Genomic DNA, 15,247 nt, shown 5'->3' with positions numbered 1-15,247 from the left:
GTTAATGATTTCCATAATAAGGCTGCTGCAGGCATAACATGTATTAACATTAGATTATTAAAGGGAAACAAGTGAATGGGAGATACCGAGGCCATGAGCTTAAACAACTTTCCTGATACAAGAGAGGATATCAAATAGGAAGATGCAAATTAGAAACTCCCAGCTCAAAACAGGAGCTCTTTGTTCTGGATCAAGGCCCTGAAGTATGGACTTGAGTACCTAGAAATAAATGGGAGTGTTTCCATGGCCTTCAGAAGACTCTGGAGAAGGATGGAAAAGCAAAGGTCAACAGAGCAATCACAAGTGGCTGCAATAAACAGAAAGGAGTACACAGTTTACCGGAGAAATATGGCCTGTGTAACTCAGAAGGCAGGATTTAGCTCCAGTGTCCTCAGAGTGAGCCGATTTGTCAGATATAAATATCAAATATAGCTACTATTCTTAATGCCAGCATCCCAACTACGTACTCAGGGCATTTATAGGAGGAACAGCTTGCATTTAACTTCAGTGCTTTTCCCCCCTCTAAGATAAATATTTTGTTAACTGAAACCTCTGTGTAAACCTTTCAACAAAATGTCTCTAGGTGTTAATTCTCTTTAATTGAACACTAATTAGATTAGAATTCAGTCAAATTAGTAACCAGGTCAAGTGGTTTCTCTTACTTACTATACTTAGTGAAATGTTCACATTAAAATAATTTTTCTGTTCTGGATACACATTACAACATGGAACTTTGCTACAGGAAAAACACCAAAGCTATAAAAAGCTAAATTTAAAGAAGCATCTGTTGAACTAGTTTTTTTAGTTTCCCACCCTCCCTGGCCTTCTTTCTGTGACCAGGCAGAAGTTTTACCAGGGAGACAGTGAGAACAAACAGAAATCTCACCTTCAAAATGACCAAGTTAAAGGTCTTGTATTTTAATTACATATCTTGGAACAACATTTTTGGCCCAACTTCAAAGCCTGCAATTACCCAGGTGTTTAAAGGATTGTTACGCATCAACAGCCATTTACCAAAGCATTAATTACTATAAGTCTCTAAAACTTTCCTCAGCTGAACCTTTTTGTTTACTTTTCTTCAAAGACAAGTTGACATAATAGTCTAGACTGCCTAGCAGCAGTTTCTCAAAAGGGAATTTTGCACTGAAGTGTGGAATCTACATTTTAATTAACGCGCTTTCTAAATACTCCTCTGCCCGCCTCAGGATCAGAGTCTTTAGTTTGCTCTGACATCAACTTTCAGTAAAAATTATCCTTCGTACAGCAAGCTAGCAAGATTATTCCACTACCCACTATCGAAGGAGAAATAAATCTACTCGCAACTGGCTCAGTCTTAGTTAAACAGAACTCCACTTAGATAAAACTTTGAAATAGCAGCCTTTTCAAACCTGTACATCCACCATCTTGCAGTAGATGCAATCATTGCTTTGAGTTTAGAAGTGTTTATTACTTACAGAATGAACCTTACGTGGAGCTCCCACAGGATGAGGTACTGCCAAGCGATGCAATACAAAGCCTTAACAACTTAGTATATCTAAATGACCAGTAGTCCAAAGATTCAAATGCACCATACAAAATTTAATTAATCAGTGCTCCTTTCTACAGAGACCTGCAGGCAGGGAAATGCCAGCCCCTGGAATGAGCTGCCATGGAAAGCAAAGGCAGTCTCTACTGGAAAGCAAAGCAGTCTCTTATTGTTTCGTGAGAAGTAAGGCTCAGTTTAACAGTCTTGAAGAAGTTATGCAAACTGTGGGCCAGAGGACCAGGAGAGACATGCACATCCTACAAGAGCTTCTTGGAAACCAGGAAGGAAATACAAAGAAATGTCAACTTATAAATGAAGTTCCTTCCAAGGTGGAATAGAAGACCAGCAGCTGGGCACTAATTTGCAAGGATTGACAGCCAGCAGAGGAAAAAGCACAGAATGGAGATGTTGGAAGACACTCTGAAGGGGGTCTGCAATTCAGGACAGATAGAAGAAAGCCATCCTGGATGCATCCAGACATGGGACACACAAGAAGGGATAGATATGCTCAGCCTCACACCTCCACTGCTCTGTCTGATAAGAGTTGCCCTGTGCTGAAAAGGCTGCCCTATGTCACTGTATGCCTCATCCTGGCAGCAAAATATGCAGGGGCAGGGAGTTAAATCTTTCAGACTCACTGGAAGACTAGCAGGGTGAAACATGGATTTTAAGGCTGAATGTGGCAAAGACTGGAAAATCAGAGCCTAGACCTACAGGATGTGGTCTCCCTACATCAAGACTATGGGAAGTTCATCCTACAGGTCTGTGATAATCCCCAGTATAGTCAACATAGATATCTGAATGCAAAGGTGTCCCCCCACTTCCAGCTTAACATCTTGAGCTTCACAGATCTGAGGAATGAACATTTTACCAACAGGAGAAGTGAAAAAAAGAAAAAAATCATCCCAAGTCACAGGGATAGGAGATATATTTCTTTTTTTTTTTTTTTTTTAATTACAATTCTGTAAGAAAAAGGGGTATTCTAGCAGTAGTGAAGGCTACGGTACTTCAGAGTTTAAATGCAGTTTGAGGCATGAAGATAGGGGAGAGGACAAAGGGGTAGTCTTTAACTTTGTCCTTAAAGAAAAGATATAAGGCACTGATATGGCATTCTTCAGTTTTGATAGAAAATGCCAGCTGGTTATGGAACCAGTAAGTTTCATCCAGAATGATTTTCAAACTACTCTAAACCAACCAGCCTAAACCACAACAAATCACACACCCACAGTGGAAGCTGAATTGAAATGTGGGCAGACGCTTCTCTATAGCATCATGGAAACAGCTCTATCATATACAAATATATACACACTGTATACAAATCTGACCCCAACTTGAAACAGATTGATGCTAGCTTTGTCATTTGTATTACACAACCCATTCCAAAACTCAGTTGAGAACGGTTATTTATTTTCTAAGCTATAAACAGTGCCGTTGAATCAATTTGCCCTTTAGGTTAGAAGCTCGGATCACATTTGTATAAATATCCTGTTGCAAAGAGGAAGACTTTATTACCACTATAACTGGCAGCTAAAAGCCAACGAGTGCCTTAACCCTTTAGGAATTGTGTTCAGTACAACAAGAACATGGTCCCCAGGCAGTCGCTCTGCAGGGCTCACTTATGTCCACACGTGTCTTATCGTGTAGGAGGAATCTTCCCAACCGTCATGTCCTCATATTTCATTCTGGGTGCAAACGAAACTGTTTAATAAACTTTGACCATTAAGGTACCGTATCTTCCTTTGATCACTAACACAGGCCACTGTGTTTTTCATAGATCAGTTGTTTGGACAGTGTGGGAGTGTTCTGAGGTCTGCATTAGCAGGATATTTACACTTGAAAACATACTGATGATCCAAACCAAGGACTAACATCTTTGATCAACCATAAACTGCCTTCCCTAGTCCTGACCTGACACCTCTCTGGGTGAGAACATGGAAGTTTCAAGAACGAAACTCTTTAAATAATGAGCTGTTTTCAGGGACAAACTCATTTCTCCCCTTCCCTTGTAAAGGTCTCACTTACATGGCAATCCACTCCTAAGTGGTATCAGAAATCACAGAGGGCTTTGCTGGTTCTTCCACAAAATCAGTGCTACGCTTTAGAATCAAGCCCAGCTTCAGGGCTTAGCTGTGCACTGGCTCTTGCCTGTGTAGCTCTTGCCTGATGAAACTAAACAGTCTGTCAGATACAGCCAAGGTGGGATAAGCACCTGGAAACTGATACCACTTGTCCTCCTAAACTGGTGCTTTGGCAAACACCCCTGTTTTCTGCATATTTCAAAGGAGGAAAAAAAAAAGAGAGAGAGAAGAAAAAAATCCCACCCTAGTGTTCAAACAGCCTAGTCTCTTAAAACTCTGGGGGGTCAGAAGCTGAAGGGCAGCAACATCCGGCAGATGTATCATCTGTTCCCTCTCCCAGTGTCAGCCCCTACAACCCACAGCCTGTTTCCAAACCCAGAGTCATCCCCCTCAGAGCAAACCAGATGTCACCTCAGCCCTATTTGGTGAAGCCTCTTCTCCACACAATCCAAAATGCACACAACTGATGGCTGGCCACAAGCTTGACCCATCCTGAGGATTTCATTAATCTCTTCGCATCATCCCACTGACAACTCCAGCAGCTTGTGTTATGACAAAGTGTGGCCGTTAACTGCGGTTTGGTTAGAAAACAAAAGCCTAGTTTCTAGGCACTATTTTTCTTACCTTACAAAAGCATGGAAGGAATGGCGAGATGAAAATATTACTGACACAAGTGAGTCAGTATTAAAAATGTTTTCTTTTTTAAGAGAGAATGTACTTAGACCACACTGTCTTCAATGTGAGTTTTACTGCCTGGAGTCCTCACAAGTATTTTTTTCTTATTTCTGATGGCTTTGAATGAGGAGAGGGTCAAATTTCTACCCAGAGGTTTTGTGCTATTTCAATCATCATTGATCTCTGATTGTTCATGTTCTCTATGCTTACATGCCTGTCTAGGAGACAGTCTCGAATGGGCCCATGGTCCTTGTTTTCAGCTTTCTCTACAGTGGCAAAAATCAGTTTGATAATTCAGTAACTGGTAGAAATTTTAGCCTCAGGCTTGGTTCTGTTTTTAGCCATCAGGGAACAGCCAGCAGTGCCTTGCAATTCCGTGCAACAGCTCACATCTGGGCTGGAGTCACACGCTCATGCTTTTACTGTCCAGATGAGCTTTTTTTTCCCCTTTGCTCAAGTAATACTGAATTGAGCCACTTCATTACACTTAATTGGAGCCAAGGGATACTTCTAGGCTCTGAGCTTTGGTGAAGATTTGTATTTACTAAAGCTTTCTCTTATCTCCTGCCCTGCCAAACTTGTTTCTTTGAGAGAAGTGGGCAGGTTTCCTTTTTATATATATATTTTCCCCCAGAGATGCTTGCTGCCTTTCTCCTGTAGACTGCTGGTTTAAATCCATACATGCCAGTTGCCCACTTAAAAATTATTTGCACCCAAAAGTATTTTAGTAGCTACCAATAACCGCCTCAGACAACTGTTGACCTCATAAGAGCCAAGATTAACATGGTGTCTTTGAACTTTCTCTGAATACTGCAGATGTTGACTGAACAGGCACCTTCTGCAGCCTTTAGAGATGAATTTTCCTGACCAGAAGGAATATTTGTCAGCAGAAAAAGATGAAAAACGGTGCTACATCAACTCTTCTGTCTCACCTGCCATTTCACCAGCTAGACTTCAAGATCTGTACAGACTCTTCCTTATGCAATATAATGTCATAAAATGTCAGGAAATATGAGGCTGTTATTCAAAACCATTAGTCCAAAGGAAGCATGACACAAGTTTTTTAGTAGGCTTTTTTTAAGTCAAAGGCAGCTGTTATTTTCTGGCTTATAAGATGTCTGCTAAAATTCAACGGAAGATTTACAAATATTTAGCAAGTTCCTTCAAAAGCCAGTGCACTCTTTTCCTTATAATTTAACCTTCCAGTGTTCTGAACAGCAAAAGAAAACATTGCATTCCAAATTAATCCACTGAGGCAAAAGGGGGAGAAAAAAGCATTTTGGACTTTCTTCCCCCCCAAATAAAAGCAAGTAAGTGAATTGATGATCAAAACCCAAAATTGCTCAAAGAATAGAGTTCCTTAAGGCACGCCAGAAGAATCTGAGGTATTTTTCCTCTTCATGCAGAGATATTCGTGAACAGCTAAATACCACTTTTTAGCATTTGTTTTCAAGAATGTTTACAGGCCCAAGTCCACCCAGGTCAGCAATGAGAGTGAACATTTGAATCCATAGCAGCCGTAGCCTATGGAGTCAGACCTCAACTGACTATAACACTGAGTAATAAGCAGCTTCTGCTATCTTATTTTAACAGTCTTTTAACATCTGCATATATTTAACACAGAAGGGGTCATTTATATGCATATATATATGCATATATATATATATATGTATTCATATATATACAGAGAATACAAACCTATGTATGTACTTATACAGAAGCACACACGTTTTCGTATGTGCTTTTATATTTTACCAGTAAATGAAAGAGTCCTTTAAGCTGAAAGGAAAAAAGGGTAGAAAAGGGCATGTCCTTTTTACAGCTGCAAAACTCTTTGAGCCATATCTTGCCCACCTCTGTGCAGATGATGTGACAATTCCCACAGACTCATCTGAAGCACAAGTTGCTTTAGCCAAACATCTCCCTCCCTCCCCTCAGTAAAAATAAATAAATAAAGCAGAAAAAGAAACAAAAAGGAAGCCTTGAGGGACTGGATGAGTCAGAGGTTAGTAATGAACTCCAGACACTCATCCCTGGGTCAGTGGTTCACGCCTAGCCCATGTCAGGAGGGACAGTGAATTGCTGGCAGTCTGGATCTGGAGGAAGCCACTTTATGATTCCCAGTCCCAACAGTGGGATCCCCTCAGCATGGCCGCCAGCAACGGCAGAAGGAACATGATGAAAGGGAATTGGAAGACCCAAACTACTTGCCAGCTTTGGACAGAGACCACCCTGGTGATCCCCACCCAAGCTGCTGCCTCTGCTCTGTCCATAGGGAAGTCTCTAGCACCCAGTGATGCCCAGCACATGCAGATGCCAAAGTGCCCAGTGCCAAAGGACACACATCTCAGCTTCATAGCGCAATCTGATTTTGGCATGCTTCTGGTATGGGATGCGAAACAAAGACACAAGGCTCCAGCATCACTGCTGCACACAGGCACTTTGAGAACAGAGTTTGTAAACTTGTTAGAAACAGGGTATATTAGGGGCTGTATCCTGTACTTTATTCTCTTTCCTGCAATGCCTTATTTGCTTGCTCAGTTCACTCTGAAAAAAATGTTATATAAACATAGGAGTTGACAGTTCTCCTACTCTGTGCCCTGCTTTGGTGACCGTCACAAAGCAGAGTATTAATTGCTTCCATAGACACATGGCAGAGGTTTTCCTTTAGCTCCAGAGGTGGGATCTCTGCTTGTGCAATCTAAAGCAGACCAACGCTTGCCATTTTTTATTCAATGTGGCTCTAAATGAACAATACAGCTAACATCTATGAAATCTGCATGACCATCTGGAGTTCCATCAGCTCTTGATGTAACAAGTGGGCATTGATGTTAACATCCTAAGCAGCAAGCACGTTACCCCTGGAGGCACTCCAGAAATCTCCAACTCAAAGCACAAAGGGAAGCACATCACCTTGATCTTTTGTGAGGGAAACTCACACCTTGTTCCCCATCACCTATTCACCCAAGTATTTCTCTCCAGTTCCCCAGAGGCCACACTCCCCACAGAACAACCACAAGCTATTTAATGTTGCCTTCACAACTGCCAATCATCAAAGGCACATTGTACCCCAAATGGTACCAATGGAAAGGCTGGAGAAAGAAGGAGCAGAAAGGAAAACACCCATGAAACCTTCACAGAGGAAACAAATGGAGCTATTTTTTAGGCACTGCTGATTTCTTTTTTTTTTTTTTTTCAATGCCTGCAGCAGAGGAACAGTTACAGTCCTAACAAGTAATGAAACACTTTTGTACCACAGCATTAATCTGACATTTAATTGACCATATATTTCCATCTTTTAGCCTTACATGATTCATCCATCTGAAACATTACAGGTTTTAAATTAATCACTCCATTTACACTTTTTTGGATTTTTTGTGTCACAGTTTCTACTATGCCTCTCTCACTTTTGGTTCTCTCAGTGCCACTGAAAGTCACAGAGTGATTTTGTACCTGCATATACAAAATGTATGCTGAATTTTCTTCTGCTTTATTTATTTTAATTTAAGCTCAGCTGAGAGCAGGTGAAGTCTGAACTAATTACCAGTATTTTTAAAACAGGCTATGCTTTTTGTGCTGGTAAGACTAAGTTGAAAGGGAGTATGTATAGTTCGGTACACAAGAGTAATGCCAACATCGGTTTAAAAATCTACTGCTTCTCATCAGATTCTTTCTCTATTTAAAGACAACACAAAGGCTGCAGCTAAGTCACACCCTGGGCTATAATACTGTGAACTTTCTCTGGCTGGAATCCATTTGCACTCTACCATGTCCATTTCCCATAAGGAAAGGACCATTCAATAACATAACCCTGTTAACATGAACAAACCTGATATTTATTTTCAGTCCTCTCAACATTAATGCAAAGCTCAGTCTTCTCCAGGACAGCAGCTGGTGGCACAGAGCAAGACCCTCCTGCATACCTGTTCTGATGTTCCTGAAGCACTTGGTAGATGCTGATAAGGAAGGTTTGGTTTTTAAAGCTTCCCACAACGCAGTCCTTGTAGATCCGAAACTCAGCGGCTGTGACGGCCTCGCCCTCAGGAATCTGAGACAAATTAAATTTGAATTCCTTGTGGTGCCTCTGGTGAGGTGTGAACTCCTTGTCATACTCAACTGCAGATGGGAAAAGGAAAGGAAAAAAAGAACCATGACTAAAATTTAACAACAAAAGGTTTCCACATGCTGCCACCAAGAATCTTTTTTTTTTTTTTCTCCAAAGATAGCCTTGGCAGGTGCTAGGAAAGCTTATGCAATCAAAGCCTTAAAAATACAGTACTAAGAGAAGATGAATGTTCCTCTTCTCTAGCCAATTCCTTTGGGAATTTCTATTTTTTAGAGAAAAGACAGCTTTGACAGGTAAAATATGACTGTGAATTTTGCCCCTGTGTAAAACTGAAGCTGTGACCACCCCCAGCATTTTCCACCTGTGGATCTCCACATTCTTTACAGCATTTCCATAAGTCTCTCAGCCCTCTTCCAACAGAGGAGACAAGTATGTGCTATTTGGCTTTAGCACATACAGGTACAGATTAAGCTATAGCACCAGGTCAACTAATACCTTAACTGCCCTAAAATGTGCTGTTTTCTGGTTTCCTGAAAAGCCAGAAATAACCATTGGACCACCTTGTGGGAGAATACGAGCAACACGATATTTTTTTTAAGGGTTAAAGTTAACCAGAGCTCCCCTTCCTTTTGAAGAAGCTTATTTGAGAATGAGAGAGCTGAGGAGTGACCCCTTTTGGTTTCTGGTCTTAGACTTCCTCAGGTACATTCTCAGGTATAGGACTTAAGACGGACATAAAACAGAACTCCTTATTTAGGCCTCAGAATTTGTGTTTTCTCTTTTTGAGGTTCCCTTTAAAAACTCTGCTTCTAGTCCCACTCTCGTATTACTTGATTACATCTTGGTTAGTCTGACTTTGATTAATTGTTTGTTATTTTTTCTAATTTTCTTAGAAATTGCTTAAAACATTAGCATACTATAAAAACATACAAAATTGCATCCAAAAAACTGTTCCCAGCAGTGCAATTGAAGGAGTATATGTCAGTGATGAATAACTCACCATTATATTATCAATAGGAACATGAGTACATTCAGGGGCAGCAAGGGAAGAAGAGATCCCTTTTCATGTTTGTCTTTGTGGTCACTTTTTGTCGTTCCCCCCCAACTTAATACATCAAACCGCAAAGGCATCCATGAGCCTACCCTCACAACGTCCCCATGAGGTAAGCAGCAATCCCTGTTTTACAGCTGGGATACTGAGTCATCAGGAGGGTGACTTGTCCAAGGGCAGGTGGCAGAGGCTTGCAGTGGAGCCAGGAATGACAGCCAACGTGCTTGAGGTTCATCACTTTACCCACAGGTTACCTCCCTGGAGAGCAGACATCTCCCAGCTGCTGGAAAGAGCCTGTGGAGACTTTCCTCTCTACCTTTCCCAAGTGCCTGTCCCTCCTCATCCCTCAGTCCCAGTTTCATATGTCCTCTCCCTTTATTTTGGCAGCCCTTTCATGTGAGCTGCCTCATCTGGCTGGGTCCACATCCTGACTCCCTGCAAGACAGTTAGTCACATCCTTCTCTTTGAAGCTTGCCTGGAAATCTTTTCACCTCTGCATGACTGCTGCCGAGCATTCTGTGGGACACCACACTTGGAGATGGTGAGTTAAGGGCTGCCACAAGGCAAACAGGCAAATCCTCAAACTGCTGCCAGAGTCAGATGCCTCTGCCAATTTTGTCAGTCTTGCACTGCATCTGTCTGAGCAGCTTAGATGCCAAACAACTCACAAACGCATGTGATTGGACCCTGTAGCTTCCAGAAATGAGGTGGTGACACCCAGCATCTCGTCAGAGATTGCACCAAGGCAAATGATGGCACCACTCAATTCCAGTGCCACCTAGGAATTATCCCTCTTCCTATCAGTTATGAGGTATCTGGGCTTCCCTTTGTAAGTACCTGCCCCTGCTTTTAATGGGGAACAACTCTGGCAACACCGGACTGGTTGTCGTCACTTGCATCTACATCGTCCAAGAAGGGGCCTGAGCTGCCCGGTGACTCCCCATCCTGAGGAGAGTCCCACGGGGTGCACCTCCCAAAAGAGAGTAGACACGTACTTTGAGAAACTTGCAGAGCATCCAATCAACGAGACAGTGCGTTTGGCTGCTTGCAGCAGGATGACATGCCCAACTTGGCCTGTTTACTTGCTGCTAAAAGACGAGAGGATGTAATTAATGGTGAGGGAATGTCTAAATCCACGGGTTTGCAGAGGCACACATATGAAGCAACAGTTCTCAATTTAGAACTTGCTACATCCTCGCTCACGGGTGCAATGACCAGCTGAAACCCACGTCCCCTCCCATGCTGTCACGGGGGTGAGTTGACCTGCAGGCGAGGTGCAGCGAGGCAGCTTTTCCCCAGGCTCGCAGATGAGGATGATAAAGGAGAAGCAGGAAGAGCAAGGGGAAGGACACAACCAGGGTAAGCAACAGAACTCCATCAGGGTGCCAGAAAACTAAAATTACACCAGAGACAGCAAAGGAATAGTCGATGCTTCCTGTCAGCTATTGCCCCACATCAAGATGTGATGTGGCCTCTCCAAGTGCACAAGGGGGAGCCTAGAGCCGTCCCACACAGCACAGGGCTCAAAATGAGCCCAAACATCACTGGTTTTGTGTTCCTTTCTCACCTCAAGTCAGCTCCAGTGACCTAACCTCCACTCATCTCCACTACAAAATATACAGCTTAAAAGTGACAGAACTGAACTCTAGTCCTTTAAATCAGTATTTTTCCCATACTCCTCGTCTAAAAAGTCAAACACAAGCCACAGAGGAAGAAAACTCCACCAAAACATCTACCACAGAGTATGACAAGTAGCAGCAGGTATGATGCTTGACTCCAATTGCCCTTTCCCGGTTTATAACTTGCCTGATATATTTACAATAGTATTTTCCTGTTTTTTAAAACTTTCTTCCTTTATCCCTGCCCTTGTCCGAATATGCCACACAATCACAGAAGCTGACTAAACTGATTACAGGGGAAACATTCTGACTGATTTCGTTATCAGGCTTGGCAGAATAAACAACCTGAAATGCACAAACAAGGAAACCTTTTTTTAATCCTTCAGATTAAGCAATTCAGCTTTTTCTGTAATAAGAAAGGCACATTCAGCAAGAAATACTGTTAAACTGCTGGTGTCCTCCTCCACTGTGATCCATTCAGAAGCAGCCCAACAACATCGTAGGATGGAAAAAAGACTACATTAAGCATGTATGAAGCAAGTATAAAAGTTTAATGAGTTGGAAAGTTTGTCTGGCTATGTATCTTCCCATGATACAATGGAGGGTGGGTTATTTTTTCTTTGTGGGAGTGGTGAGATATTTAAGTTCTATATACTCATTGTCACCCCATCAAGTTAATAATCAACTGTTTTTCATTCAGCAAGACAGCTTAAAAATATAAAATGCCAACAGTTCTTCTCTGGGAGTTCTTTTGCTCCCTGGAAACTGTTCATTTTTAACAAAGAAGTCAAGTTTTAGAACAGTAAAATTTGGAAAGGCAAGATTCAGGGTGCTGGTTCCCAGGATTACCCACTCTGTATTGCTATCGTGTTACAATGCATCATATGACCTCGCATTCAAGATGCAGACAGAATACACCAAAATGCAAGGCAACAGCAAAAAGCAGAAATCGTTTCTCAAGCTGATTTCCAATTATTATTTTTTCCACACGATTTCTTTCAGGTCAATCTGACCGGTGACATGTGAAATCCAAAGCTAATTTCCGTTTGAAGGTGGACATGTGCATGTTCCAACTGCGCAAAGCTCTTTCAGAGAGAGAGAATCAGGCCGCTCACAGCTGGGTCAGGTTGGAAGGAAGCAGCCCCTCCCCACAGGGCTGGCCAGAACATCAGGACCAAGCCAGGCAAAACTAGGGTTTGCAGGGTCATGACACGAACTATAGCCGTATAAAACTCACGTTCATGATTTGACTACATTATCCTGAGCATTACTATTCATTTGCTAGAATAAGTCCTTGGAGACTACAAATCCAGGTATGCACATATCAGGGGGAGTTCGGAAAGGAAATATCAAACAGATTTTAGCCCATCATGGGTATATGTGCTTTGAGCCAAAGGGACTGCCCACTCCCCCATGCAGGTCTCTGCCCTCGTGGGTGTGAGCTGTGGACACCAGGAGTACTCACCCCTGAGTTTTCATTACAGCTTATTTCTGAGCAGAGCAGCTGACTGTGCAGAAACAGTTAACAGAAAAGCCTGCCAGTAGCTCTTTACATTCCCCTTAACAAATATTTTTAAATACTGTACAAACACAGCACTATTGTTGAGCAGTTAAAAAGGCAAGAATGGCAAAATTAGGGTTACTGTGGTTTTTAATTTTGTGTATTCTAATTCTAACCCAGTGTTGCAATAGCCAATTTCAGCACAAAATGTCCTTGGTTTAAAAATAACATGCTGCTTACAATGCTTGTTACTTTAAAAACACTGCACAGAAAAAAATTAATTAGGAAATTAACACATCTATTTTGGTAACTATACCATCCTACTTCCATTTGACTGTGTTGCACAAACCTTGGACCAAAGGAAATGTAAGCCTAATGACAGTCATGGAAAGAAACGCTTCTTCTGCATAGGAATTTTCAGCATTTCTTTTAGTATCTAAAGTAAACTGGTATGCAGAAATAACAGGTCAACAGCCTTTCCTGAGGAAACACAATTTTCACTCAGAACGACAGCACCAAGTGTCATGATACTTGGTGATTTTCTCCCATTCTCAGTTGTCAAGAAAAGTGTTAAGTCTGGTGCTCACATGAGAGTCAAAATGGTGGCTGAAGAAAGTTTCTAGCTCATAGTCTGGGTAATAAAGCCAAAAATACTAACATGTGGGCTCATAACCTGCAGTTTCAGAAGTAATTTTTTAAAATAAATTTTTAAAATAAATAATTATGATTTCCGTGATAACCTGGCTCCTTGGAGGGCACAGAGAAGAAGTAGGGTTGCAAATAATTGAGATATGAGTATTTAGAATGGATACATTCTGTATCCATCCTGACCCTAGCACAGGTGAAACTTCTGAAAAATCTTTTATATGCCAAGATCTTCAATGATGACTTGGTTTTGCAGGACCATTGCTACCACGCTCCAGAAAAAGTAACCAGAATTAATACCCTGCTTATGCAAAGTGAGTTTTGTATAAATGTTCATGAATTCAGTTTGAGTAAGCCATTCCTACTCATTTCTTCTCCACCTTCATACCTGATCCCCTCTCTAATAAAATGAGAAAGCACCTGAAAATTAGAGTTGTTAACAGGAGATTCACCACAACAGCTACATAATCAGTGCAGAGGCAATTTCTCTGTATTATGGCACCAATTTCTGCACTGGGTCAACAGCATTTATCACATCTGGAGCAATGAGGCAGTGGATTAGGCCTCAAATACTTTAAACATTACTGCAGCTCCATCAGTAGCCTCTAATAAATGGACCATGTACATATATGACTGATCTATTGCTGTGACCTTACATCATCAGAATTTCTTCAATAGTAGCTGACAATACTTTGCACAGAACAAAATTCAAAATTTATGTAAGCTTAAAAAAATCCCATCAACCTTGGCCAAAGTTGTCGTAAAAGGAAGCAAAAGCTGAGGGATGTCCAACTTCAGTGCAAGACTCAGTATTCATTTGGGTCTTACAATTTGCCTCCTATTTCACAATAGATCTACATGAATGGGGTCTACAGCACATCCTCTGAAGAGATGCCCACAATATACCTGAAGGCTTCTCTGTATTTTCTGAATCCAACAGGTCAATCTAAAAAAAGACACCAAGTCTCCCACCCCTGACCATTTTGTCATTACTGTAAAGACCCGAGAAAAAGCAAAACTTTCCCATTCTCAAAACTAAGTTTTATTAACAAGCCATTTCACAAGTAGTGGGTAAGAAAATCCTTTTAAAGAGAAGAAATTCAGATAACACATTAAAATACAAGGTGTGAAAACAAATCCTTCCCTGCCTGACATGCACAAGAGTGGGTGAGAACCTTTCTTCCCATCTTGCTCTCATCCCAGCAACTTCAATTACCTTCTATGATCACAGCAACTCTACACAGCACTCTCAGACTCTCCATGAAAAGCCTCTTTCTTTCCATCACCTCAACTGTGGCGACAGACTCATCCCCTACATCAAGTCGATTCCCTACTGCTCCCTCTGCTGCTGTTCTACGTGCCAGGTCTCCCCAGATTCCTCTCTCTTCACCCACTTCTGAAAATCAGAAAAAGCAAAAACAACTATTTCCAAAAAAGGAGTAGCCCCTCTGCTTCCCAGATGTCTCCCCTGGATTTGCAGTACAGCATCCCCAAAAAACAAAGTTTGTTCTCATAGGTAAGAGCATGTAAAAGTTCGCCAGACCTCACTGATGAACTTTTCCTACATGCACTTTTTAACCACTAAAAAAAATCAAGATACCTATGGTTCAATCAGGCATTGCACCTTTTCTTGATCCCTCTGGGTCCAGTTGAGGTCATCTAGAGACAATGACTGGCTGTGCTACCATAAATCTAATGCAGTTGGTAGTTAATGCTTAGACATCTCTAAAATAATTAGAAGATTCAAGGCCAACAAACTCCCAAAGGGTGCTTTCTTCAAAACAGCTATAATATCATCTCTGGGCCGACACAATTTAAAGTGGAATTATTCCACTAACTTCAGTGGAGTGATGCCAGTTTACATTCGATGAAGACCTGGCTTTATTCTCCATAGCTGTGAGTGCCAGAAAATAATGACTCAGAAAAATAACCCATCATTAATCCAATCCCAGTGTAATTACAGAGATTAAATTTAAACAATAGCAAATCACTCTCTAAACATAACACTCTACAGAAAATCTTCAAAGGAGGGGGGACTTTTACTTTTGGACAAAAAATACAACTGAACTCTTCTTTGTTTCTTTGTA

General features: G+C 41.5%; 1 protein-coding gene across 1 annotated transcript in view; it reads right to left on the bottom strand.

The window, feature by feature from the left end:
* Positions 1–15,247, bottom strand: part of BMP6 (bone morphogenetic protein 6) — an 86,834-nt gene that overhangs the window by 16,940 nt on the left and 54,647 nt on the right. Inside the window, exon 2 of the mRNA XM_050312492.1 lies at positions 8,202–8,394. Within this exon, the coding sequence (XP_050168449.1) occupies positions 8,202–8,394 (193 nt within the window). The remainder of the gene's footprint in view (positions 1–8,201; positions 8,395–15,247) is intronic.

This window comes from Myiozetetes cayanensis, unplaced genomic scaffold, assembly GCF_022539395.1.
Source record: "Myiozetetes cayanensis isolate MyiCay16 unplaced genomic scaffold, myiCay2020 scf1, whole genome shotgun sequence".
Taxonomy (NCBI): domain Eukaryota; kingdom Metazoa; phylum Chordata; class Aves; order Passeriformes; family Tyrannidae; genus Myiozetetes; species Myiozetetes cayanensis.
This window is presented reverse-complemented; position numbering and strand designations above follow the sequence as displayed.